Here is a 27,933-nt window from a genome sequence, read left to right as displayed (position 1 = left end):
TGTACAAAAGAGAACTACAGTTTTTTTAAAAAAAAGGAAAATGGGAGGAAGTAAACAACAAATATGAAATCAGGAAGAAAATCACAAACTACCGACACTAAGATTGAGTAGCAAACTTGAAACTAGTTCTTGGAAAAACTATTAAGACCTGGTTCTTCGGAAACCTAAGGAACTCGATATACCCATGCTAACAATAAACAAAGGAACAAACTTGAGAACAAAAGGGGGAAGTTACAACAAACAAAAAGCAGGATTTTTCTTTTTTTTAATAAATTTATTTATTTTTGGCCGTGTTGGGTCTTCGTTGCTGTGCGCAGGCTTTTCTCTAGTTGGGACGAGTGGGGGCTACTCTTCACTGTGGTGCACGGGCTTCTCATTGCGGTGGCTTCTCTTGTTGCAGAGCACGGGCCCTAGGCACATGGGCTTCAGTAGCTGTGGCACGCGGGCTCAGTAGTTATGGTTTGTGGGCTCTAGAGCACAGGCTCAGTAGTTGCGGTGCACAGGCTTAGGTGCTCCGCAGCATGTGGGATCTTCCCGGACCAGGGCTCGAACCCATGTCTCCTGCACTGGCAGGCGGATTCTTAACCACTGTGCCACCAGGGAAGCCCACAGGATTATTTTGAATGATTAAGGGACTTCCATGGAAAATTCCACAGAAATACATCTGAAAGCTTTCATGAAATTGATTCTTCTTAACAAAAAATAAGGCTGATGCAATAAGAAAGGAAAATAAAGTTCAAAAAACAGAAAAGACTCTTTGTAAATGTATCAAAGAAGAACTCTCCTAAATGGCACCTGGCCCTAATGGGTTAACAGCAGGATTTCTCCCAACTTTTCATGAAGTTATATAAATTGTCACAGGACATAATTCATTCTACAAGGCAGTCTTGGTCTTAATAATTCACGTGTGAGAGTTCTGAATAAAATATCAAAAAATAAAATGTGTCTTGTTGAGGACCTACTAAGTGTCCCTGTATCAGATAAAGAAAAAAAAAAGATAGCAAGAAAGAGATCCCCCCCCCACAAAAAAATAAAAATAAAAAAATTAAAATGGGCAGTAAAAAAAGAAGGAAAGAAAGAGATCCCCACCAGTGGGAAGCTCACAATCTAGTTGGAAAAAAACAGGGTGTAGACAAATATAGTTTGTCTCTTTTTAAGGCTTGGGATGGGTGGAGGAGAGACAGAAATTAAATTGGCCCAGATGTTGTCCTTAGGAAATTTACAGTTTAGCTGGGAATTTTTGTTCCAGAAACTTGCAGAACTGAACACTACTTCCTCCCTGGGAGGGGAATGAATCAGGGAGAGCTTCCTGGAGGAAGTATTATTTGAACAAGGCATTGAAGGAAAATTTTGGTGATCAAGAGCATGGGCACTGGAGTCAAGTAAACATGGGGTCAAATCTCAACTCTATAACTTCCTTGCTGTGTGATCTTGGGCAAATGACCTCTGCTCCCTGGGCCTCAGCTTATGAAAAGAAGCATCTCCCCCTGCTTGCCTGGGTTGTTGTAAGAATTACCTTAAAGGAGAAACTATGTGTAAAGTGCTATCCTGGAGTAATGACTCTACATGAAGGTGTCACTGCTATGTGATTTAAAAGATCTGAGCAGGTGAGATTCTAGAGCAGTCCTGTCCAATAGAACTTCCTGCAATGATGGAAATGTCCTATATCTGCACTGCACATGGCAGGGGGCATAATGAATGTTTGTTGAATGAATCAAGGAATAAATGACAATATCATTAAGCCCCTGGATCCAGCTATGCCTGAAGCCAGTCTTGTAAAGTGGGATAGGAGGATACAAACCAATTTCCCTCTAGCTTACACTTCCATCTCTGAGACCAGGTCTTGGCCAGTGGATTTCTTGCTGACCACGCTTCCATCATTGCTCTGTGACTCCTTCAGGGCCCAGCGACATGAAGCTGGCAGAGACTGTCGGAGTTGAGACCGCCCGAAATACAGGAAAAGCATGGGATTGAGACAGCTGTGCGCAAGGGCCAGGCCCACGACCAAGGGTTCAGCCCGCAGGGCCCGGGCCAAGAGCACGGAGTGTGGGGCAGCCAAGGTGAGTACCAGCCCCAGCGTGTGGTAGGGGGACCAGCAGACAAAAAACCCTACCACGACGGCCATGCCCAGTGGCCAGCGGCGTCGGGTAGCACAGCACAGGAGGGCACCATGGCAGCTGGCCACGACCACCAGCGGCCCCAGGAAGCCGAAAATAAACCGGGTGGCGGTCACTGAGTTCTCGGCCACGGTCGAGCCACCATAGTCCACCACGCACTCCAGCCGGTGTGGGAAATGCTCCTGATGCAGCCGGCGGTAGATGGCTGAGGGCACGGTGAGCAGCAAGGCCAGCGTCCAGGATGCCCCACAGGCTACCTGCACCCTGCATGCCCTCCCAGCTGCACCCCACCAGGTGGGCCCGAAGGCCAGCAGGCAGAGGTCAGCGCTCAGAGTGGCCAGGAGGAGGACGCTGGCGTACATGGACAGCAGGATGATGGCGGGCAGGGCCCGGCAGCCCACGGCCCCATACAGCCAACGGCCCCCGTGGGCGACGGACACCGCTAGGATGGGGAGAGACAAACAGCAGAGTAGGTCCGCCATGGCCAGGTGGAGGAACCAGGTGGCACCGACCCTCCGGCGGGCCTCTTTCCAGGTCACCCAGGCCACCATGGCATTGCCTGGCAACCCCACCAGGAAGACGGCGGCATACAGCAGGAGTGGGGCCACGTGGAGGGGGTCAATGGAGACGCAGGTGCCATCAACACAGTCCACAGGGAGATCTGGAATCTCGTCGTAATCCCCATACTCGTAGCCGAGAGAAGAGTTCTCCATCCAAGCCCCAGACACCTGGACGGGCGAGAAATGGCATGAAACCTCAGAGATAAAAACTCTCAGGCCCTTGGAATCCTAGATGCCAGGATCCTAGCATCTCGATCCTGGATCCTAGATCCTTGGAATTCCAAGATGCTAATGGGCTGGGACTTGGGCTGGGGTCCCAGCGCATTAGCATCTTGGAAACCAGAATAGAACAACGTTAGAACTCCAGCGCATAAGAATCTTGGAATTCTAAAATATTCCAGTGTTAGAACCCCAACTTCTTAGCATCCTGGAATTCTAGAATATTACAGTGTTAGAAACCCAGCTGATCAGCTTCCTGGAATTCTAGAATATTACAGTGTTAGAACCCCAGCTTATTAGCATCTTGGAATTCTAGAATATCAGCTTACTAGTATCTTGGAATTCTAAAATATTACAATGTTCCATATCTACTGTCCAGTACAGTAACTGCCAGCCACATGTGGCTACCGAGTATTTGAAATGGCAGCCAGTGTGACTGAGAAACTAAATTTTCGATCTTATTTAATTTTAATTGATTTAAATAGCTACACGTGGCTAGTGGCTACCTTATTGGACAGTGAAGTTCTAGAGCATCAAAATGTTAGAACACTAGCCCATTAGTAACCTGGAATTCTAGAATCTAAACTATTGGAATCTGAATATCCATCAAGATGGGAAAAGGTTAATATGTCTTCACAGCAAAAGTGTTTGTCTTGGTTCTTCCTCATCTGGATTTTTGAATCTTGGAACAACAACAAAAATGTACCTCTGAAGCAATTTTGTCACCTTTGGTTTTTTTAATGTAAACTAGATCATAGTAAAACATGCAGATGGCAAAGTGTACACATCATGCAGGCACACCCACTGAGTTACACCCCAACACATCTGTGTCACTGGCACCCAGAGGGGGGAACAGAACATTTCTAGAATCCTGCTAGAGCAGTTTTTAAAAGTAATGACAGTGTTAGGAAAACAAGAGGAATAAAATTTTGAATTCTCTATAATTCATTCATTCATTCATTCATTCATTCATCCAGCCATCCTTCCAGCACAGTTGCTGTTCCAGGCACTAGAAGCACAGCGGGGGCCAAGACAGACAAAAACCTCTCTCCCTTTGGAGCTGACATCCTGGTGGGAGGAGTCAGACAGTCCAGGAATAAATAAGCAAAATACACAGTATTTTAGAAGGTGATCAGTGCTACGGCAGAAAGAAAAATGAAAAAATAAAAACAGTCACACAGGGAATTTTTAATTCCCTATGTTGGAATTTTAAATGAGGGGTCAGGGAGGGCCTCTCTGAGAAGGTGATATTTGAGCAAAGCCATAAAGGAGGTGAGGGAGGGAGCTGTGTGGGGATCTGGGGGAAGAGAGTTCCAGGCAGAGGGAACAGCCAGTGCAAAAGCCCTGAGGTGGGCACATGATGGTCATGTTCAAGGAAGAGCAAGGGCACCAGTGTGGAGTAGATGGGAGGTAAAAACAGAGAGATATCAGCGGCCACATAGGTATTGTAAGTTCTTTATCTTTTATTCTGCATGAGATGGGAGCCATGGGAGGGTGCTGAGGAATGATAATCATAACTATTACTACTGTTATTATTATTATTATTATTATTAATATTATTATTATTACTATAAGCCACCATCTATTGAGACTTTGTGTTATGTGCCAGGCCTTGCTCCAAGCCCCTTTAAATGTTATATCGTTTAGTCCTTATTACAAGCCTCTAATTTTCATACCATTGTTATACCCATTCTGCAGATGAGAAAACTGAGGCACAGAGAAATTAAGGAACTTACTGAGGATGACTCAGCTAAGCAAGTAACAGATCTGAGTTTCAAGCTGTGTTAGTCCCACTCTGGAACTCTGGGCCCTAGAACATCATCATCCAAAAATCTGAGGTTCGGGAGAGTCGGAAGGCAGGACAGCCAGTGACCCTAAGCAGAAATGGGCTCTGTGACTCTGGGTGAGCAGTTTCAGTTGGCTTTCTCTCTCTGGGTTTCCTCATCTGAGAAGTGAGTCACGGAGGTGAGCCTACCTCACCAGTTTGGGGAGGCCTTGAAGGGTTAATATGTATAAAGCACGTAGCACAGAGTAAGGACTTGGTAGATGGTAGACCAGTCCCCGTGATGTCCCCATGATGTCATAGTAACCTGACCCTGCAGCTCTCTGCTGCCCAGAGCACCAGCTGGAGTTGATACAACAGGAAGGGCAGAGAGGAAGTTGGGGCACTCCTCCCTGCCAAGCAGATGCTAAGGAGCCAAGTCATTGTGTGTGTGTGTGTGTGTGTGTGCGTGTGTGTGTGTGTGCGTGTGTGTGTTTGGAATTTGGCACTCCGCTTTCATATTATTTTCATCACTAGAGTGAAACGTGTGCAGGTTTTAAAAATTCAAACCCTCATCAACTGTGTGGCCTTGGGCAAGCCACTGAACCTCTCTGTGCCTCAGCTTCCTCATTTGCAAAATGAGAATAATATACTCACCTTGGAGGGTGTTACAAGAATTCAAGTTACTAGGCGTGAAGAGCTGAGCACGGCGCCCAGTCCATTGTGAGCATTAGACGTGTGTTAGCCACGGGTACAGAGATACACACACACCCTCTCCCCCGACCCTGAGATCCCGCCCTTTCCAGCTCTTTCCGGTTCAGATCTGAGTTTTCTGTGTGTAAGCACCTCAGTCGGTCTATGGTATTTCCCTTTTAATACATTATACAGAAATGGGAAAGTTCAACATCCCCTGTGCCGTCTCTTAATCTTTTCAATTTAATGTCTTAGATCTGTTTCCCCAACCGGACACACCGACTCCTTTCTTCACAATAACTTCAAAATCAATCCACGGTCTGGGCGTTTTGTGCTTATTAACTAGCCTCAGACTAAAGGACATTTAAGGATCATATGGGTAGCAATATTATCTTCTTATTATTTTATACACCAAATAAATTATATTTCTATATGTACGTCTATAGATAAAACAATTACCATTATTATTATTTTATAAGCATTCAAATAATAGATGACATTTATCAAGCTTCTATCATGCACCAGGCATTCCCCTTAGAACAACCTACAAGGTAAGTACAATTATTATGCTCATTTTCCAGAGCGTCAGCTGTTCCCTGCTTTGGGCTCTGCTGTGTCCCTGACACCTGGAGTTGCATGTGGCACACAGCAGGTGCTTAGCTGATATTTATTAGTTGAGTAAAAGAATGAAGAGAGAGAATCTGAAAAGAATATATATATATGTATGTATAACTGACTCACTTTGCTGTACACTTGAAACTAAAACGACATTGTAAGTTACCTATACTTCAACAGAAAAAAGAAGGAAAGGGAGGGAGGGAGGGAGGAAGGAAGGAAGAAAGGAAGAAAAGAAGAGTTAGTTTTGCCTTTAATGGAAGAAGCTGAAAAATGCCATCATTTTATTTTTATTTTTAACGCAGTATGTAATGATGTATGTATTAACATGAAAATACATTCACGAAATACTATTTTGTGAGAAAAGTACGTAACTAAACTTCTAATATTTTTAAACTATGCATTCGTTTTATAGCCAGAAAATCAACAATAAAGATACTGTCATTAAAAATACAAACAAAGGGCTTCCCTGGTGGTGCAGTGGTTGGGAGTCTGCCTGCCAATGCAGGGGACACGGGTTCGGGCCCTGGTCTGGGAGGATCCCACGTGCCGCGGAGCGGCTGGGCCCATGGGCCACAATTACTGAGCCTGCGCGTCTGGAGCCTGTGCTCCACAACAAGACAGGCCGCGATAGTGAGGGGCCCGCGCCCCGCGATGAAGAGTGGCCCCCGCTCGCCGCAACTGGAGAAAGCCCTCGCGCAGAAGCGAAGACCCAACACAGCCATAAATAAATAAATAAACAAATACTTAAAAAAAAAAAAATGTGTTAAATGTTTAAAAAAAAAATACAAACAAAAAGAATGAAGAGGGAAACTGAGGCACAGAGAAGCAAAGGGGTCACTTCAGTTCCTCGCGATCACAAGGGCCCTTGTGCATGCTCTTAGCACACGTGTGTTTGTGTATCAGCCAGTCTGGCTGGAACTTCTGCCCTGGGAAACCGTGGGGAGCATCTACTAAAGCCAAACATATGATAAATTTCCCCTTCCCAGAGAAGCATGCATATGCTCACCAAAAGACATGTACCAGAATGTTCCCAGTGGCCCAAGATGGGACACCATCCAAATATTCACTCACAGGAGAATGAATAAACATATCGTGGAATATTCTAAACAGTGAGAATGAACAAACCACATGCGAGAATGTGGATGGACTTCATAAATATGATGTTGAGGACAGAAAGGCAAACGCACAGGAGAATTTACTGAATGATCCCTTTCTCCTCAAGTTCAAAAATGGGCAAAAGAATTCTATGGGGATGGGGAGTGAGGGCAGGAGGAGGGAGCTCTGGGGCTGGGCTCGGGCTATTTCTTAACCCGGATGCTGGTTCCCTGGGTGTCCTCAGCTTGTGGAGATACGCAGAACTGCTAAAGTCTCATGTGCGTACTTTTCTGTGTGTGTGTTCTATGTGAAAATAAAGTTAAAGGATCTTTCTTAAGAAGGGGAATCGCTGCGTCAAAGGGCTTGTTTGGTGGATTCCCCAGAAGCTGCAGGTTTGGGAAGGGCTGTTTTCCTACACACCTGAGTGTGGCCGTGGACGGGACCATTTGACAAAGGCTTTTTCTGTTGGACTGCCCAAGTAAATTCCAAGAGTCTGGGATTCTGATGTGGATTCCAGTGCGATGGCAATAAGATTCCACTCCTGAAATTCTAGTTCTGATTCCCAGATTCTGAAAATAATGAGTCTAAAAGGCCAGGATTAAAAAATGAATAAATGAGGGCTTCCCTGGTGGCGCAGTGGTTAAGAATCTGCCTGCTAATGCAGGGGACACGGGTTCGAGCCCTGGTCTGGGAAGATCATCCCACATGCCACGGAGCAGCTAGGCCCGTGAGCCACAACTACTGAGCCTGCGCGTCTGGAGCCTGTGCTCCGCAACAAGAGAGGCCGCGACAGTGAGAGGCCCGCGCACCGCGATGAAGAGTGGCCCCCGCTTGCCACAACTAGAGAAAGCCCTCGCACAGAAACGAAGGCCCAACACAGTCAAAAATAAAAATAAAATAAATAAATTAAAAAAAAAAAAAGCATCAGCCTCAAATCCAACCCATTCCTTTCTTAAAAAAAAAAAAAATGAATAAATGAAAAAAATTTTAAATAAAAATAAAAGGCCAGGATTGGGAAATGCCCCCCCCACACACCATCATTCCCTCCCTCCTTCCCTCCATCCTTACCGTCTCTTGAGGAATGGTCCCCAGTTTAGCCAAACACCACTTGGGAGCACGATCCAGGCCCACAGCAGGACCTGGGAAGTTTGAAGTCTCTCCCCCGAGTCTGGCAGTTAGCGGATTCCTGCAAGCTGGTCCCGTTTGCCAGGGCTCCTAGGGAACTCCGCGGGGCACTGTCATCTCACAGGTCCCAGCCAATGCTCTTAAGCAGCGAAAAACAGGAATGGCCTCTTCCTACTCCCAGGGTGTGTTTGTCCTGGATTCTTCCCATGACTCACACATCCCAAAATTACCGGGCAGCAGGCAAGACTGGAGCGGGCTCGGGTGGGTGGAGGGTTGACCCAGTGTCAACAACAACAATCTCAACGTCGCCAGCTTCCTGGAAGCCAGATCTACACGTGGTGTGACCTTCAAGGTCTGGGGGTCTTGGCCTAGACTCACTGTCCCTGCAGGGCCCTCTGAGGTCTTCCTCACCAAGTCCCCACTGTCTGCTACCCCCATCCCCGCCCCAGACTCCAACTGTGCACCCAGCCCCTCCCTTCTGCCCTCTGAAGAGCCTTGAAGACAGATCAATATTCCTCCCACCTCACATGTTCTGAGGGAGACAGCTCAGGGTCACAGCCTCCACCAAAAGGCCAAGGGTGCCCAGCACAGGGCCTAAGGCTTCAGAGGCAGACAAAACACAAACAAGTCCTATCCGCTCTGTGGAGCCTCTGTTTTCCCTCTTTAAAATGGGAAGATTTGGGGAATTCCCTGGTGGTCCAGTGGTTAGGACTCTGCGCTTTCACTGCCGAGGGTGTGGGTTCGATCCCGGGTCAGGGAACTAAGATCCTGCAAGCCGCACGGTGTGGCCAAACATTTTAAAAATAATAATAATAAATAAAATGTGAAGATTTTGATCATAGTGGTTCCTAACCTCCTTCCAAGCATAGCACGGAGGCTGAGAACATGGATTTGAGAGCCACAGAGATAAGATACATATTCCAGGTTTCCCACTGATGAGTTTCTGGGCCTCAACCCTTCTGAGCCTCAACTTCCTCATCTGTGAAATGGACGTTTTAGCTACGGGTATTAAATGGGTAAAGAGATTTAAAATACACACAACAGGGCTTCCCTGGTGGCGCAGTGGTTAAGAATCTGCCTGCCAATGCAGGGGACGCGGGTTCGAGCCCTGGTCCAGGAAGATCCCACATGCTGCAGAGCAACTAAGCCCATGCGCCACAACTATTGAGCCTGCGTGCCACAACTACTGAAGCCCGCGGGCCACAACTACTGAAGCCTGGGCGCCTAGAGCCCATGCTCCACCACAAGAGAAGCCACCGCAATGAGAAGCCCGTGCACCACAACGAAGAGTAGCCCCCGCTCGCCGCAACTAGAGAAAGCCCACGTGCAGCAATGAAGACCCAACGCAGCCAAAAATAAAAATAAATAAAATAAAATAAATTTTAAAAAAAGAAAGAAAATCACCTTTAAAAATAATAATAATAAAATAAAATACACACAACAGCGCCTGGCACACAGGAGATGCTGTGTACATGTTTGTTAAATTAGCAGTAATAAAAAGCATATGCAAAAAAAAAAAAGCATATGCTATCAATTTTTTAAACTTACATTTTAGGAAGACAGACTTAGCAAGAGGAAGTGGCCCTTATTTATTCCAACTTCGGAACCCTTTATTCAGCAGTTTTCGGTGTTTGTGCCACTGTGTGTGTATGCTTTAGAGGTTGAGGGGGCACATTTATACATTTCTTTTTTTTTTTTTAATTTTATTTATTTATTTATTTATTTATTTATTTTTGGCTTCGTTGGGTCTTTGTTGCTGCGCGTGGGCTTTTCTCTAGTTGCGGCGAGTGGGAGCTACTCTTCGTTGCGGTGCGCGGGCTTCTCATTGCGGTGGCTTCTCTTGCTGCGGAGCACAGGCTCTAGGCGCCCAGGCTTCAGTAGTTGTGGCCCGCGGGCTTCAGTAGTTGTGGCTCACGGGCCCTAGAGCGCAGGCTCAGTAGTTGTGGCGCACGGGCTTAGTTGCTCCGCAGCATGTGGGATCTTCCCAGACCAGGGCTCGAACCCGTGTGCCCTGCATTGGCAGGCGGATTCTTAACCACTGCACCACCAGGGAAGCCCTATTTATACATTTCTTTTGTTGTTGTTTGGAGAATAAACATGTTGGTAAAGGAAGTTATTTTTCTGTCAAGAGACTAGAACTCGCAGCGTGATCTGGGGTGTCTCTGCGTGACCCAGTCTTGGCCGAGACTGGCCCCAGACCACCCCCTTCCACCATGTTCTGGGGGGGCCTCCTCATCCCCACATCCCACCAGCCCCAGACCCCTGTGGGAACCCACCCTGGTCAGAAAGAGAAACTAACATGGGACAAGCATTGGGGGGGGGGGCATTGGCGGGGGCGGGGCGGTGTCCAGTGAGGCACTGTCTTTTATCAGCTCAAACTTTCTCTGATCTTTTTGATCTGGACCATTTTTAAAGTCTTTATAGAATTTGTTTCAATATTGTTTCTGTTTTATGTTTTGGTTTTTTGGCCGCAAGGCATGTGGAATCTTAGCTCCCCGTCCAGGGATCGAACCTGCACCCCCTGCATTGGAAGGCGAAGTCTTAACCACTGGACTGCCAGGGAAGTCCCAGACCTTCTCTGTTCTTGAGTTTACAGGGGTGTGTTTCTCAGATCACTTGATCTTAAACTCCTCGGTCACTGAGTCTCGGGCATATGTTTCTCAGATTCTGGGAAGCTAAGGCTTTCTGGTGTCTCTGGAGCTGGGGGATCTTACCTGGGGATCTGGGGGATGCTGTGAACGGGGACGGGGACACAGCTGTTATAAAAAGTGAGGGGCTTTGGGGGGAGTGGGATCCGTTTTACAGATACCCTGCGAGATGCTGAGTACCAGCCCCTCAACAATGGAGAAACTTACAATGAGGACATCCTTAGAAGGTTATTAAATTGACCCATATGAAATTGCCAGTTTTGTGAGTCAAAAGAGGTTGAAGTCTGGCAAATCGTGCCAACAGAAAGCAGATTAATGATGGCCAGGGCCTGAGGGGAAGGGAGGACGTGAATGGAAAGTAACTGCTTGATGGGAATGGGGTCTTTATTTTGGGGTGACGAAAATGTTCTGGAACTAGTTACATAGTGGTGACAATTGCACAACATTGTGGATATATTAAATGCTACTAATGGTGAGTTTTATGTTATGTGTATCTTACAAGTTTTTTTAAGTAATAAATAAACTGTTATACCCCCTCACCCTAAAATAGGATGAAGTCTGGTAATTTCATGGAGTGCAGCCTAATGGAATTCTAGAAGCCCAAGAGAGTGAGTGGCCAAGATGGGGAAACCAGTCTCTTTTGAACAATACATATTATTACGTGATATCTGATGCATAGAAAAGAGTGCCTGTAACTTGTGTAAAGTACAAAGTACAACAAATTAGCATCTGTAAAATCACCATCCATCTTAGAATCTTTGAATATCTAGATCAAGGGTAAACTTTTTCCGTGAGAGAACTGAGAGTAAATGTTTTAGTTTTTCTGGTCAAGAGGTCATTCATCTCTCTGGTAGAATGAAAGCGGACACAGATTGAATGGCATGGCTGTGTTCCAATAAAACTTCAGTCACAAAAACAAGCAGTGGGCTGGATTTGGCCCACAGGCTGGAGTTTGCTAACGCCTGATCTAGTTCAAAGACTCTGAAGGCTGAATTGTTGGCATCACAGACTTTCAGAAAGTTGGAATCATAGGTGATTTGACCCAAGGGATCCTACAACATTAGCCACAGACTATTTGAATCACAGGATTCTAGAATGTCACACCAGAATCTTCAAGTGTTAGAAGTATAAAACTCCAGCTGTTAGATGTTACAATTTTGTAGATGATCTGAATGTTAATCAAGATATTCTAGCCCTGAGCTGTCCAATATGGTAGCCACTGGCCACATGAGGCTACTGAGCATTTAGAATGAGCCGGATCGCTCATGCAGCTCAATATTAAAAAAACAAACAACCCAATCAAAAAATGGGCAGAAGACTTAAATAGACATTTCTCCAAAGAAGACATACAGACGGCCAAGAAGCACATGAAAAGCTGCTCAACATCACTAATTATTAAAGAAATGCAAATCAAAACTACAATGAGGGCTTCCCTAGTGGCGCAGTGGTTAAGAATCCGCCTGCCAATGCAGGGGACACAGGTTCGGGCCCTGGTCTGATTCCACATGCCGCGGAGCAACTAAGCCCGTGCGCCACAACTACTGAAGCCCACGTGCCACAACTACTGAGCCCACGTGCCACAACTACTGAAGCCCGCGCACCTAGGGCCCGTGCTCCGCAACAAGAAAAGCCACCGCAATGAGAAGCCCGCACACCACAACAAAGAGTAGCCCCTGCTCACCACAACCAGAGAAAGCCCGCGTGCAGCAACTAAGATCCGAAGCAGCCAAAAATAAATAAATTAATTAAAAAATTTTAAAAAACTACAATGAGGTATCACCTCACACCAGTTAGAATGGGCATCATCAGAAAATCTACAAGCAACAAATGCTGGAGAGGGTGTGGAGAAAAGGGAACCTTCTTGCACTGTTGGTGGGAATGTAAATTGATACAGCCACTATGGAGAACAGTATGGAGGTTCTTTAAAAAACTAAAAATAGAACTACCATATGACCCAGCAATCCCACTACTGGGCATATACCCAGAGAAAAAGACACATGCACCCCAATGTTCATTGCAGCACTATTTACAATAGCCAGGTCATGGAAGCAACCTAAATGCCCGTCGACCGACGAATGGATAAAGAAGATGTGGTACATATATACAATGGAATATTACTCAGCCATAAAAAGGAAAGAAATTGGGTCATTTGTAGAGACATGGATGGATCTAGAGACTGTCATACAGAGTGAAGTAATTCAGAAAGAGAAAAACAAATATCGTATATTAACGCATATATGTGGAACCTAGAAAAATGGTACAGATGAACTGGTTTGCAGGGCAGAAATAGAGACACAGATGTAGAGAACAAACGTATGGACACCAAGGAGGGAAAGTGACCGGGGGGGGATTGGGATGAATTGGGAGATTGGGATTGACATGTATACACTAATATGTATAAAATGGATATCTAATAAGAACCTGCTGTATAAAAAAATAATAAAATAAAATTCAAAAAACAAAAAAGATAACCGGACACAGGAAGAAAAATGTTAAGTTGAAACCAGAGATGAAAATAAACAAGACAACCAAACAACTGTGTGAAAACAGAAATAGTGCAAAGAGGTAAAGAAAAAAGATTTATTATAATTAATAAATTATAATTAGAGAGTTAAAAGAATATATTGCATAAGAACCAGAAAAAAAAAAATGAGCTGGATCTGAGATGAAAGATGCTGTCATACACACCAAATTTCGAAGACTTGGCATGAAAAAAGAAGAAGGCAAAATTTCTCAATAACTTTTTATACCAATCACATATTGAAATGACAGTGCTTGAAATATCTTTGGTTCAATAAAATATAGCACCAAAATTCATTTTAACCTGATTCTTTTTGTTTCTCTTTGCTTGTCTCTTGCTTGTCTGCTGAAAAATGTAAAATCATGCGTGTGGTTTGCATTATATTCCTATCAGACAACAAGAATTTGGAGTAATACCATCCTGGAGGTTGGAGATGGGGTGCTTGGGAAGGTCACATGGCACAGATGCAGGGCGGGAGTCTCTGACCCCCCAGGCCTTGGGGAGCCAGATCTGAGCAACGGGTGGGGCCGTGACAGGGGACTTGGGGGGGTGGGAGTGGAGGTAGGAACACTGCCAACTCAGCCAAACCCATCATTCCCTTCCTTTCCCCACCACTTCCTCTTTAGAACTTGTTGACTTAGCAGATTTCCCAGGCTCCAGATTTCACAATCGCCTGGCCCTTCAACCCACTTCCCTCCTGGGCAGCACTGATCAACACCAGGCTGAGGATGCCTTGAAGAAGACACCTGGATCCCACATGTTGGCCTCCAAGTGTTTCTAGAAGACCACTATGGGGCCCAGCTTCTGGGAAGCATCTCCTTTCCAAATCAGCGTGAAGGAGGGACCCCACTGCCTGCAGCCCACTGCCCAAACCAGGAAAGCCAGAGGATGGCCAGGAACAGAGATGGAGCATAGGGGTGGGAAGTCAGGGAGGACTTCCTGGAGGAGGCTGCACCCTAAAGGAAGGTAGAATAGCGATAGGGGTGGTCTTTTAAAAACAGACCAAGCAGCTGGGAGACCAGGCAGGAGAAGGAGCAGGGATCCAAGTGGGAGAGGATGGAGGGCTTGGACCATGAAAGGCATGGGGTGGGAAGAGGGTGGCATCCAGCATGGGTCCCAAGTGCAGGCTTGGGTGACTATATGGACGGTAGGGCACCCCCTGGGTTGGGGAATGCAAAGGGAGGGGGAGGTTTGGGAGAAGATGCTGAGATCATTTTGGGCAAAGTAGGTACGGAGGCCATACCATGAAGAGAGAGAGAGAACTGTGAAGGTATTGGATGAAGTCACAAAAGTAGGAAGCCTGTTCAAGAGACCTCTAGAAAGCCAATATTTCAGGGCAGAGGAAGAAAGTCTGCAGAGGAGGCAGGGAAGGATCACACTGAGAGAGAGGATAACCAGCCAGCCTGGAACCAGCCAGGGAGGAGGCCCAAGCAGCTGGGAGGAGGGTGGAAGGAGGGATGTGGGCTGACCAGGTAGAAGGGACATCCAAGATCTCCAGCATCTTTACAGAGGGTATCAGACCTGAAGGTAGCTGGGGCTCAGGTCTTCCCCTAACGATCTTGCTGCTAGAGGGTCTGCGCAGGTACCAACATTTACTATCAAAAACCACACACAACCTCTTCTGGAAGTCCTGCAGAGCACCTGTCACTCTAGGTGCTCAGACAGCATCTTTAAATAAAAGTTGTCCCCAAGGCAGACATGAGAACACTGTAGTAGCAGGATTCAGCTATGTTTCCCATCGGAATTAGGCAAAATCCCAGCCCAGCGCCCCATGCTGAAGGCTGTACCCTGGACCCAGCCAGCTCTTGCAAAAAGAAGGAGGGAGTTGATATCTATGTAGTCGTCGGATTCAGGGGCCACCAGCTCTGTGTGGCTCCCTGGGCACTTGTAATGTGCCAGCCTGAATGGAGACGTGCTGTGACTGTAACACACCCAGGATTTTGAAGACAGTACCAAAAAAAAAAAAAAAAATGTAAAATGTAGCAGCCACTATGGAGAACAGTATGGAGGTTCCTTTAAAAAACTAAAAATAGGGTTATCATATGACCCGGCAATCCCACTCCTGGGCATATATCCACAGAAAACTCTAATTAGAAAAGACACATGCACCCCAATGTTCATAACAGCACTATTTACAATAGCCAAGACATGGAAGCCACCTAAATGTCCATTGACAGATGAATGGATGAAGAAGATGTGGTACATATATACAATAGAATATTACTCAGCCATAAAAAAGAATGAAATGATGCCATTTGCAGCAACATGGATGGACCTAGAGATTATCACGTTAAGTGGAGTAAGTCAGAGAAAGACAAATACCATATGCTATCACTTATATGTGGAATCTAAAAAAAATGATACAAATGAACTTATTTACAAAACAGAAATACTCACAGACATAGAAAGCAAACTTATGGTTACCAGAGGAGATAGTGGGGTGAGGGGATAGATACATTAGGAGGTTGGGATTAACATATACACACTACTATACATAAAATAGATAAACAACAAGGACCTACTGTATAGCACAGGAGGGAACTATACTCAATATCTTGTAATAACCTATAATGGAAAAGAATCTGAAAAAGAATATATGTATAACCGTATCACTTTGCTGTTCACTTGAAACTAACATAACATTGTAAATTAACTATACTTCAATGAAAAAAAGAATGTAAAAGACCTCAGTAATAATTTTTCACACTGATTACATGTCAAAATAAAAATATTTTCAATATATTGAGTTAAGCAAAATATATTATTGGTTATATTATTACTATTTTATCAATTTATATTAGATATCTTTATATATAGTAATATATAAATATATTAATAGCACTAATATTACTATAATATATTCATATATATATACATTAATATAGTATTGATATATGTTATATATTTTGTTATATTACATATTTATATATTATATAATTATAAACAAAATTATTATATAATATTATATACTACATAGATATTCATGTAACATATAATCATACAATATATAATAAATTATTATAATATAATTAATATAGCATTCATATCATTGTTAATATAACATATAATTGCATTACATTATTAAATATATTACTATTATTTCATCCTTTTCATTTAAATTTTTAACGTGGCTAGTAAAAAGTTTTAAACTACTTACGTGGCTCACATCATATTTCTGTTGGTCTGTACAATATTTCTAGCCAATGTGGACACACACACACACACACACACACACACACAAAGCACTAAGCAGGAATATTTCCAAGTCAGTTATAAACAATGCAACATTTCAACATTTATTATCTTTTATTTTCATTTTTCAACTGGTGCGTACTAGTTTTTTTGAAAGTCCAAAGGTTACATGCTTTGTATGTTATATATGTATGAGTCCATTGATATAACATTCTTGAAAGGACCAAATCACAGAGATGGAGAGAGGATTCGTGGTTGCTAGGGGTTCGGGACAAGGCTGGGGAGGGTAGAAGGCAGTGAGAGTGGCTAGAAAAGGGTGTCACGAGGGATCCTGGCAGTGACGAAAATGACCTGTATTCATGTCAACATCTTGGTTGTGATATTGTAATGTCATTTTGCAAGACGTGCCTATTGCAGGAAACAGGTCAAAGGTACCCAGGATCACTCCGTTTTACTACTTACAACCCAACGGCATGAGAATTTAAATGAGGTCAAAAGAAAATGTTTAATTTTTTTTTCAGTGCAAACAAAACAGCAGTTGACAACATAAAACAGCAAATTCCCCTGGGACCCCATTCCCTGGAGGGGCCCAACCAATGTTTCCCAACCCTAGGTGTCTTCCTCACTGCTTGCTTTTTGCCATAACCATATAACATCTTTTTACTTAATACTTTTTTTTTTAACCCAGTGAAGTAACATACTAACTTACTGTTTTTCTTTAAATCAACTCAATTCCAAAAGCTGAGATAGGTCCGTGGACTTTTGCTTTGTACTAAACAAGAATAACTTCTGAGATGCCAGTTACATTTGTTTTTTTTTGGCCAGCTCTCCATAAAATAAATATAGAACTCTTTTCTTCAAGGTTTGAATGTTTCTGTTTGTCTGAGTTCTATGTATCTAACGTATTCACACTCTCTGCACACGAACGTGTTGTTCTATGGAAGGACTCCAGGTATATTGGGTGCTGTTTGTTTTCCAAGGGCCTTGGATGGAAAGATTGGGGGTCCCTAGAAGGACGTGCTAATCTTGGAAATGACGAGTGATGAGAAGGGTTCGCCTGGAAGAGGAAGGACAAGGCCGGGAAAGATGGAAGGCATGGAGGCGAATTCACTCAACCGCCACCCACCTCGCCAAGATCCAATAAGCAAAGTGAATGGACCGGAAGTTTGGTGGAGCGCCGGAAAGATGGTGGCCAGAGAGGCCTCCCCTTACACCGCCTGGCTCTTCAGGGTCGGGGTGTCCACCGTGGAGAACGTGTTGGACTTGCTCTCCCTGCCCACGGACTCTTCGACCAACACATCCCGGATCCTGGAGGGGAGGGACTTGAGGAACCGGGCACGAAAGCCCTGGGCAGCGACCACGTAGATGATGGGGTTAATACAGCAGTTGATATAAGCTATGGAGACACACAGGGCATCCAAACTGGACACGGATTTGAAGTTTGTCTTGTGGAAAAAAACCAGCAACATCCCTGTCACCTGGTAGGGCAGCCAGAAGACAAAGAAGCTGGTCACCACTGCCACCACCACCTTGAGAGTCTTGGTGGAGCGGGTGGCACTGCGGCTCCACGCCCGGATCAGAAGGATGGTGTAACAGACTGTAAGTGTGGCCAGCGGCCCCAGGAAGCCCACGACCAGCCGGATGATGGCCACGGCCCTCTCTGTATATGAACCGTCCTTACCATAGTCAAGCACACACATCACCTTGGGTGGGAAGTGCTCCACATGGACCTTACGAAACACAAAGGAAGGTATGGTCAGCAGCAAAGCCAAGGCCCAGGCCACACCGCAGGCCACCCAGGCCAAGCAGGCCCCTCGATAGTTCTGGCACCAGATGGGATTAAACACCAGCAGGAAGCGGTCGGCGCTGATGGTGGCCAGGAGCAAGATGCTGGCGAACATGTTGAGCAGGATGAGAGAGGGCAGGATTCCACAAGCAGCGTCACCGAAGGGCCAGTGGTTTTGCTGGACAATGGATGCAAACAAGATGGGCAGCGCCAGGCAGGAGAGGAGGTCAGCCACCGCCAGGTTGAGAAACCAGATGGCATTGATGGTTCGCCTGACCTCGGACCCCGTCACACAGACCACCAGGGCGTTGCCTGGCACTCCCACCAGGAAGACGACTGCAAAGATAACCAGGGCGATCACATCTGGAGTATGCAGCCTGTGGGTTTGGGAATAGTCATCCACCAGTATGTTGGGGTTATCGGTCCAGTTGCTATAATCGTAGTAATCAGGGGTGCTATTAGTCATGGAGTCCTGGGTGGAATCAGAGAAGCAAGGATGGTATAAGTCTGCAGGCAGGTGGCAGGGGGGCCCATCAGAGCTACTCAAAGCCCATCACTCCACTTCTTTAAGTCTTAGGTTTCTCCCGGGGAAATGGGGATGCTGAGGGCTGAGAGCCAGCTGGGGTGTCATACCACTTATTAAAATGGTGAAAACCCTTCCATGCTAATGGATCTCCGTGCCATCCTGCCACCTCCCCCTGAAGTCCCTGGACTTCCCCAGAATCTAGCAACCGAATGGTTAAAGCCTAGGCCTGCTACAATACTGTGGTCACTATCCACTCTGACCAGTACCCATGACACACTGCTTGTTAGACACGTTTAATGTCACCAACAAACTGAGATGATATTACTGAGTAGGTAGTTCCCCCACCAACACCACCACCAGCAGCGTCACCCCCTTTTGCTGCCTCCCACCCTCTGAGGCAGCTCTGTGCTCTGCCTGGGAGCAGCTACCCAGAGTCAGCAGTGTTTCAGCAGGGCCTCATGTACTCAGGCATACGGGGTAGACAGGGACCACCAGTCATCAAGATACATAATATCTTTTTTTAAAGTTAATTCTGCACTTTAATACTTAGAGGAGAATAAGCTAATAATCATATGCACATAAATCCAAAATTGATAGCCCAAGTTCTGAGCTATTCCCTAAATTTTATTTACTTATTTTTTAAATTTTCATTGGAGTATAGGTGATTTACAATGTTGTGTTAGTTTCAGGTGTACAGCAAAGTGAAGATACATAATATCTTAATGCAATATTTTAAAGAATCAAGATGAATGCCCCCCCCCCAGAAAAAAAACCACAGTGGAAAAAAATTCTAATTTTAAATAAAGACAACCTGCTGCAGTTGTTTGTTTGATTTATGACCCTGCATTATTATGCAAGAGGAACCTTCAGATCAGCCCACAGTTTTCACTCCCAGCTGGGCGGGATTTTGCAGGTTGACAATGGCGTGCAAACATATCAAGCAATGTGGGGCTTTATGTATAGTCATGGGGTTTTAGGAGGGGTTGTTTTGGGAAGGGGGTTGGTAAAGCTTTATTTACTTTTTCTACTTGGTTCAAACAATGGAAGGATATTTTCCTAAGTGTAGATAGGGGCACACATGTGTCCTTCTGCCCTGGGTACCAGGATGGCTCAGCACGACACTAGGATCCAGATCCCGACTGTCCTACTTGAAGCCTACATGGCCCTCTGCAAGTTCCATTACTGCTTCATGCCTCCATTTCATTCCTGGTTAACGCCTAGCAGTCCTTCAGTTTTAGCTATCATTATTCCAAAACCTCAGTCTCAGAGCAGAGAGAAAATATTTAGGGGCAGCAAGAGGAAGAATAAGAAATAAGAATAAGAAATAGACTTGTACCTTGCTAGAGGCAGGGCAGAAGGGATGAAAGGAATAGAGAAGGATATGAGTTCAAGAACAAAGGGTATCTTAGCACACAGATTATGGTCTTTAATTACCACCTGGCATTCAAAGGAACCAGGGCTCCTTGGAGAAAGGCTGATTCCTGTTCTGGGACAGAAAATATACAAGATGAGCCCAGAACAGCTCACACTAGAAAGTAAGAAAAAATTTTAAATAATGATAGGGACATATCAAAGAGACAGCCTGAAAAAGCTCTCACTAGTCAAAAGATGGCACAATTTGAGTATATAATAATTATAATAATAATAAATAATAACTGTGATGCGATAAAATACATTAATAATAAAGATCTATGAGTTCATAATGGTAATAAAAGCAAATAAACCCATTGGTCACATTTTTATTCTGGAAAGGGAATGAATCAAGCACTTATCCTGCCATTTCTGTACAGAGTATATTTCAGGGAAATAAAGAGTCAATGTGGGCGGGCCTTCTTTAGAGAAGAATCTACAAATAATATTTGCAGAAGGAATGATAGACTTAAGGAAACATGGGTCTGGATGACAATCAACAACATCTAATAAAACCATCAGGTGAAAAACTGATAAATATAATAAATAGGTTGAGCTGGCACCGCAAACCCTCCAGCCAGCTTCAGCACCTTGAGAAGAGAGACAAGTAGACATTTGCTCTATCTGACGTGATGCAGTAGAAAGGATACGGCACCACCTATGAAGTAATTTTTGCAAAAAAAAAATGAAGGTAAATCTAATCAAGATTCTAGATCTAAAACTACCAGTTTACAGGAAAAGCAGAGGAGAGATGAACACGATAAATAACACCACAGGGACAAAATCAGCCCAATCAGAACTCAGGAAACTCTACAGGACAAATGGTCTTGTTACTCTCACAAATAAATGGCATTTTTAAAAAGGAAGGGGAGGGACTTCTCTGGCGGTCCAGTGGCTAAGACTCCGCGCTGCCAATGCAGGGAGCCCAGGTCCAATCCCTGGTTGGGGAACTAAGATCCTACACGTCATGCAGCGCGGCCAAAAGATTTAAAAAAAAAGGGGCAGGGGAAGGAACGGGAAGTGTCATGGATTAAAAGAGATTTAAGAAGCATATCAACCAGGGGGGCTGTCAATGGGGTAAGGACACTTGAGGGGTGAGGTCTGTGGCCCTTGGAGCCCACCCCTGAAGGTGACTTTGTCACCAACCCAGGGAAAGGAGATAGAGAAAAATAGAAATCATTATTACAGAAATAATAAGAGCTGGATTCTTAGGGCACCTAAATTTGCAGGCTGAGGTTGATACCCACTAAACACCCAGCTCGCAGATTAAATAAGATGAAAAATGTTCAAGCACCTGGCAAAATGCCTGGTACACAATAGGGAGATGAGAAATGGCAATGCTCTTATTATTTATCGATCTTACAATTATTGAAGAGCTCAGATCTTTCTCTGAACAACTGTTTTTTATTTCTAGTTCCTTTATGTTACCCTAAGGTCAACTGGGTCAATCGGGCTGATGGTCCAGGGTACTTGCTGGTAGAGCCATAGTAGTGATTAAATTATTCAGAGGGAAAATGTCAGTGTCAGCTGATGAGTGGATGAACAGGGTAGCTATACCCATGCAGTGGAATATTATTTAGCCATAAAAAGGGATGAAGTATTGATACAAGCTACAACATGGATGAAGCTTGTAAACATTATGCTGAGTGAAAGAAGTCAGACACGAAAGGTCACATATCGTATGATTCCATTTACATGAGGTGTCCAGAATAGGCAAATCCATAGAGATTGGGAATTTGCTAGTCATTGCCAGGGACTGGGGGAAGGGAATCAGGGAGGGAGTGCTTAATGGGTACAGGGTTTTTTTCAGGGTGATTAAAAGGTTCTGGAAATAGATAAAGATAGTGATGGGACAACATCTTGAATGTACTAAATGTCGCTGAATGGTACACTTTAAAATGGTGAATTAGTGTGTATGGCTGATTCATTTTGTTGTGCGGTAGAGGCTAACACAACATTGCAAAGCAACCATACTCCAATAATAATTAATATAAATAAATTAATTTAAAAAATGGTGAATTGTATGTTACGTGAATTATACTGAATTAAAATTAAAATGCCAGTGTCATAAAGACAAGAAAGGACCAAAGGACTGTTCCAGATGAATGGGGACTAAAGAGCCAGGACAACCAAATGTAATGTGACATCCTGGACCGGAGTCTGGAGCAGGAAAAACAAATTCACTCTAAAGGGCATTATTTGGACAATTGAGCAAGTTTGAATATTATCTAGTATTGCACCATTTGGATATAGATAATAGTATCTCACCAAACAGTAAATTTCCTGACATAGATCATTGTGCTGTGCTCGTGTAAATGAATGTCCTTGTTCTTGAGAAGGAGACACCGAGACATGTGGGGGGCAAAGGACATGATGCCTGCAACTTACTCTCAACTGGTTCAGGACAAAAAGACAGTAGATGATAGATAGATAGATAGATACATAGATAGATACATAGATAGATAGATGATAGATAGACAAAGCAAACTTGGAGAATCTGGGTAAAGAGTATATGGAAGTTCTTTGTATTATTCTTGTAATTTTTCTATAAGTGTGAAAATGTTTCAAAAAAGTTAAAATTGTTGAATTATTTCCATTGATAATGAGCCCCTGCCCTGAGCCACCCACCTGTACCATCCCCACTCCCAGCACCCTGGCCTCCCATTTTCTACTTTGGGACCCCCACTCCCAGTTCCCATGCTCGGATCACGAAAGGGTTAATGCCAGGCATGGCAAGAGGCCCCAGACCCTGCTCAGGGGGGGCTCTGCACCTTAGCAGGATGTTAAATATTTTAAATGTCCACCTCAGACATGATACATGAAGCTAACTTTTGTCCCTGCTTGTTTCACAAGCTCTCGGCCATGCTTAGCTGCAGAATAACCCAGACCCCAAAAAGGGGAGCCTCCCCACCCCCTGCTCTCACGCTCACCATTACCCCTCTCATCAGCTGACAAGCTCCTTTTCTGGAATGAACTCACGAGGCCCTTTCCTCTCACTGACTTCACAAGTGCAGAAAAAAGATGCTGATTCTAACCCTTTGTGATTTCTAGGATGCTCCCGATAAAAAAGGCTTGCAAAGTTCTGCCATTGCAGCATCCCTACAAAGAATGGAAATAGCCGAAGCATCCAGCAAGAGGGGACTGACTAAATTAATGATGGCACATCCAGGCAAAAGAATACTATGCAACCGTCAAAAGAATGAGGAAGTTTACGTAAGGATGTGTGTGGAAAGAGCTCCAAGATCTAGGGTGAAATAGAAAAAGCAGAAACTGAACAGTGTGTGACGCACGCTACCTACAAAGAGGAATCTCTCTCTCTCTCTCACTCTCTCAGTTTTCCTCTCTCTCTCCCTTCCTTCCTCCCCCCCTCCCCTCTGTCTCTATCATTCTATCTCTCCGTGTGTGTGTGTGTGTGTGTGTATGTGTGTGTGTGTGTGTGTGTGTGTGCTTGCTTGTGTATGCACAGACTAGTTCCAGAAGCAGGCAGAGGAAATCTGTAACAGTGATTCCCCCTGGGGAGGGGAAGTAGTGGGTTGGAGGGCAAGCATTGGAAGGAAGCTTTTACCATATATGCTTTTGTTCTTCTTTTATGTAGAGCCATACCAGTGAATGCACCGCCCTTTCTCCCCAAAATGGATGTTATATAGACTATACAAAAGAATTCATTGTTCTACCATTCTAGGAGTCTAGGAAAGATTCTAATAATATTTCTTCATTGCACAAATATTAACAGGCTAGGGGATTTGTTCCTGACATACCTGGCACCTGCCCTTGGAGAGGTTATGGTCTACTGGGAGAGAGAAATTAATCCCCAGGGATGGGAATTGAGTGTGTTCAATAGAGAATCCAGCCTGGTGTGGGACCAGGAGAAGGGTCTTGGTGAAATAAAACCGCAGCACCATTCAACAGAACTTTCTGTACTGATGGAAATGTTCCAGATGTGCACCATCCAAGATGGAAGCCACCAGTCACCTGTGGCTGTTGAGTGCATGAAACATGGCAGATGCGTCTGGGAAGTGAACTTTTACTTTTCTGTCATTTTAATTAAATTTCATCAGCCACAGGTGGCTGGTGGCTACCGTCTCGGACAGCACAGGTCTGGGGCTCCTAAGTGATTCCTAAGTGCCGGGCGCTGTTCTCCGTGCTTCCCAGGTGTTAGTTCATCAATTCCCTAACCACAGTATTTATGCCACAACAACCCCAAGGGCAGGGTACTCTTATTGTTCCTAAGTTCACAGGCTGATTTCAAGAGCCCTTGTCTGGTGTGTGGAGAACGGGCTCCCGATCAGAAGCTGACAAGAAAAGGAGGTTGGGATTGTCTAGCTGCGGTGAGGGATGATGGTGGCTTGCACTATGGTGGTGGCAGTGAGGAGTCATGAATGGATCGGAGGAGAACAGGGTGAAGAAGATGCTTACGAGAAAAGAATTCAGAATTGCCAAGCTCTGTTCTAAGTCCTTTTCACATAACAGCTCGCTTATTGATTTATTTATTTAGGCCACGTGGCATGCGGGTTCTTAGCTCCCCAACTAGGAATTGAACCTGCGCACCTTGCGGTGGAAGCGCGGAGTCTTAACCACTGGACCGCCAGGGAAGTACCATGTATCATCTCATTTAATCCACAGGACGACCCTATGAGCATTGTTGCCATTGCAACACCCATTTTACAGATGAGAAAACTGAGGCTACAGAGAGCTTAAGAGACCTTTCCTAGTCCTCGCAGTTAGCAAGTGGCAGAGGTAGGAGAGAACTTCTGAGAGTCCAACTCCAGAGCCCTCTCTGAGAGGCTACCAGACCTCAAGTGTGTTGAGAGTGAGGGGCATGCATTCAAGGCAAAAGGCCACAAGGTAACAGGGAGGGAGTGTCCACACACCAGAAAAATGAACAAACATCAGCATGGCTGGCAGGTAGCCAAGACGAGGTTGGAGGAGCCAAAGATGCCATGTTAAAGGATATGTATTTTATCCTGGGGTAATGGGGAGCCATGGATGGTCTTGGAGCTGCAGAGGGACTAGATGAGAGTTTCTCTTTAGAAAGATCCCTCTGGCTGCTGTGAGGAGGTAAGACTAGAGGCAAGAGGACCAGAGAGGAGGCAGAGGCAGGGACCCAGGCCAGCGAAGATGGGGGCTTCGATGGGGGTGATGCCCGGGGGAGGAAGAAAAGTGGAAAGACTTAAGAGGCATGACAGGGGACTTCCCTGGTGGTCCCGTGGTTAAGACTCCGCGCTCCCAATGCAGGGTGCCTGGGTTCGATCCCCGATAAGGGAACTAGATCCAGCATGCATGACACAACTAAGACCCAGCACAGCTAAATAAATAAATATTAAAAAAAAAAAAAGAGGCATGACATGGCTACAGTCAAGCAGCTGGTGGGTGGTAAACTCTGCCCCAGCCCCTTCCCTCCCTCACTGGGCTCCAGTCTCACCATCCTCACAGCAGGAAAGTCCTGCCAACTGTCCCGTCCACTACAGTGGAAATAACAGACTCACATAGGAATGCTGTCAGAGCTAGAAAATACGCAGAAGGCACAGTCTGCTTTTTTCCGGAACATCCCTCTCCCTGTTCCTACATGGACACAACGTCTTTAAACAATCCACACACAGAACCACTTGAAACCATTATAGCATCCTCTGAGACATGGGATACAAGGGTGGAGGTGAGCATCTCGACTCAGATTTATCTTCTTGAATTTGCAATCTTTGTGACTCAACATCCCTGAGCACGAAGAAACATAAGCACTTGCGTTTTAAAAACCATGAGAAAAAGACAAGCCTTCAGATCCTTTGAGGATGCAATGAACTGCCTTTCAGGTTGGCAAAAATAAAAAAGTTCCATATAACTATGCAGATGGGGGTCTAGACAAGTAGATACTCTCATGCTCTGTAGATGAGGAATGTAAATTGGTACAAGTTTTGTCAATATCTGTTAAAATAAAAATTGCCCATGCCTTGGATTCAGCATTTGCAGTTCTGGAAACCCAGATGTGGGTCCAAAGATGTAATTTGGGTTTTGTTTTGGTTTGGTTTGGTTTTGCCACGCAGTTTGTGGGATCTTAGCTCCCTGACCAGGGATCTAACACCGGCTCTCGGCAGTGAAAGCACCGAGTTTTAACCACTGGACCGCCAGGGAATTCCCTAATTTTGGTTTTAAAGACAAAGTATTGGACAGCCTAAATCTCCTTTGATAAGAGATGGAAACTCCCACTGGCATATCACACAGCTGATAAAAGGAAAGAGGCAATTTCCCTGAAATACATGGGGATGATACCTTCCTCACAGATTGTTTAAGTCAAAATTCGTAAATGTCAAGTGCCTAGCACAGTGCCTGGCATGCAGTAAGCACTCAATAAATGCTGGGCAATAATATAATATGTTATTCATGAAAGAAAAAAAAAAAAGACGTAGGATAATGTGTAAAAGAGACTTCCCTTTATAGGGTGGGTGGCGGAGAAAGGATAGACACGTCACAAGCATTGAGGGCCAACTGTATGCCAGGCACTGCTGTAAGAGCTTTCTGTGTATTATCTCATTTAATTCTCTCCATGACCCTATGATGTAGATTCCACTCTGTAGGGTTACTATCCCCATCTTCGCTATAAGGAGAAGGAGGTTCAGAAAGACAGGTCTCGTCCGCTATTACACAGGAAAGGCAGGGTTTGAACCCCATTTCAGTATGACCCTCGTGTCAAACTACTCCTTACTTCGTTCCCTACGCTGCCCTGGAGCACCTGTAGACTGTTTCCAGAAGGATCCACCACAAACTGGTGCCCACCGTTGCCTCTGGGGGAAGCTACAATGAATCTGAAGCTCTGGGGAGGGAAGGGAGTTTCACGGAATACCCTTTAGGGATTTGGAGCTATTTAACAGAAAGAAAAAGAAGTTGAAGCTAATCGTGGGCCCTATAATCCCTTGACAATCTAACTCTTTAGCTGCCTCCCAGACCTGGAGTGGGAGAGTCTGAGATGAGGGAGAGGGGAGAAGGCGGGGGCTGGAGATCGAGGGCAGGGAGGAGGAGGAAGGAAAGGGGGAGAGGTAGCAAGAAGGGGCGAGTGGGGCAAGCAGACGGCGCCCAGAAGGGAGAGCGCGCAGGTAAAGGGTGTCTGCCCCCCACTCCCCCCGCCAAGACTCACCATATTCAGGTCTCTCCCAGGTTCTCCGCTGATCAAAGGTTCCCTCCCGCCTGAGGGCTGTGGTTTTTAAAGCCCCAAGTGAGTCTGCAAATAGGCAGAAAGGAAATGACCCATCTTTCCCCTCTGGGGTTCTCATTGGTCTAGGGCTCCTTCCGCGGGGCACACACCCAGAGAGCCCCGATCACCTCCTCCCAGCCACAGGAAGGAGGCAGGGGCTCCGAAACCTGAGGAAGTTCCAGGTCCCAGGAGGGAGGAAGCCAGACGAAAGAGACCCCCGCCCCATCTAGGCTCGGCCCCTCTCCAGGCCTTGGTTTGCCCCATTTGAGATGATCTCTCCCTTTCCTTCTATGGCCCCAGGTAGCAGTGGAAAATCTCAGGGGTCCAACTGGCTTAAACCTGGGAAACAGAGATTGTGAGACCCAGCCTCCCAACCAGGTTCCATTGAGGCCCAGAGAGGCAAAGCAGGTCTGTGGAGGTGGCCCAGCACTTGGGGACTGTTCCGTCTTCCTCCCTAGAGTTTTGAAGTTGGCACGCA

General features: G+C 45.2%; 2 protein-coding genes across 2 annotated transcripts; both read right to left on the bottom strand.

Moving 5' to 3' along the window:
* Window positions 1–78: 78 nt before the first annotated feature.
* On the bottom strand, window positions 79–8,322 carry C5AR2 (complement C5a receptor 2). The gene is made up of 2 exons (XM_061173065.1): window positions 8,133–8,322; window positions 79–2,845 (listed from the first exon to the last, which is right to left on the bottom strand). Exon 2 carries the CDS (start codon window positions 2,828–2,830, stop codon window positions 1,817–1,819), a length of 1,014 nt encoding a protein of 337 aa, XP_061029048.1. The 5' UTR covers window positions 2,831–2,845; window positions 8,133–8,322; the 3' UTR covers window positions 79–1,816.
* Window positions 8,323–17,380: 9,058 nt separating this feature from the next.
* C5AR1 (complement C5a receptor 1) lies at window positions 17,381–27,441 on the bottom strand. Its single transcript, XM_061173507.1, has 2 exons — window positions 27,399–27,441; window positions 17,381–18,808 (listed from the first exon to the last, which is right to left on the bottom strand). The coding sequence occupies exons 1-2, from the start codon at window positions 27,399–27,401 to the stop codon at window positions 17,759–17,761; spliced, it is 1,053 nt and encodes a 350-aa protein (XP_061029490.1). The 5' UTR covers window positions 27,402–27,441; the 3' UTR covers window positions 17,381–17,758.
* Window positions 27,442–27,933: the final 492 nt, after the last annotated feature.

The sequence above is a fragment of the Eubalaena glacialis genome, chromosome 18, assembly GCF_028564815.1.
Source record: "Eubalaena glacialis isolate mEubGla1 chromosome 18, mEubGla1.1.hap2.+ XY, whole genome shotgun sequence".
Taxonomy (NCBI): Eukaryota; Metazoa; Chordata; class Mammalia; order Artiodactyla; family Balaenidae; genus Eubalaena; species Eubalaena glacialis.
Note: the sequence above shows the minus strand (reverse complement) of the source record. Positions and strands in the feature narration are given on the sequence as shown.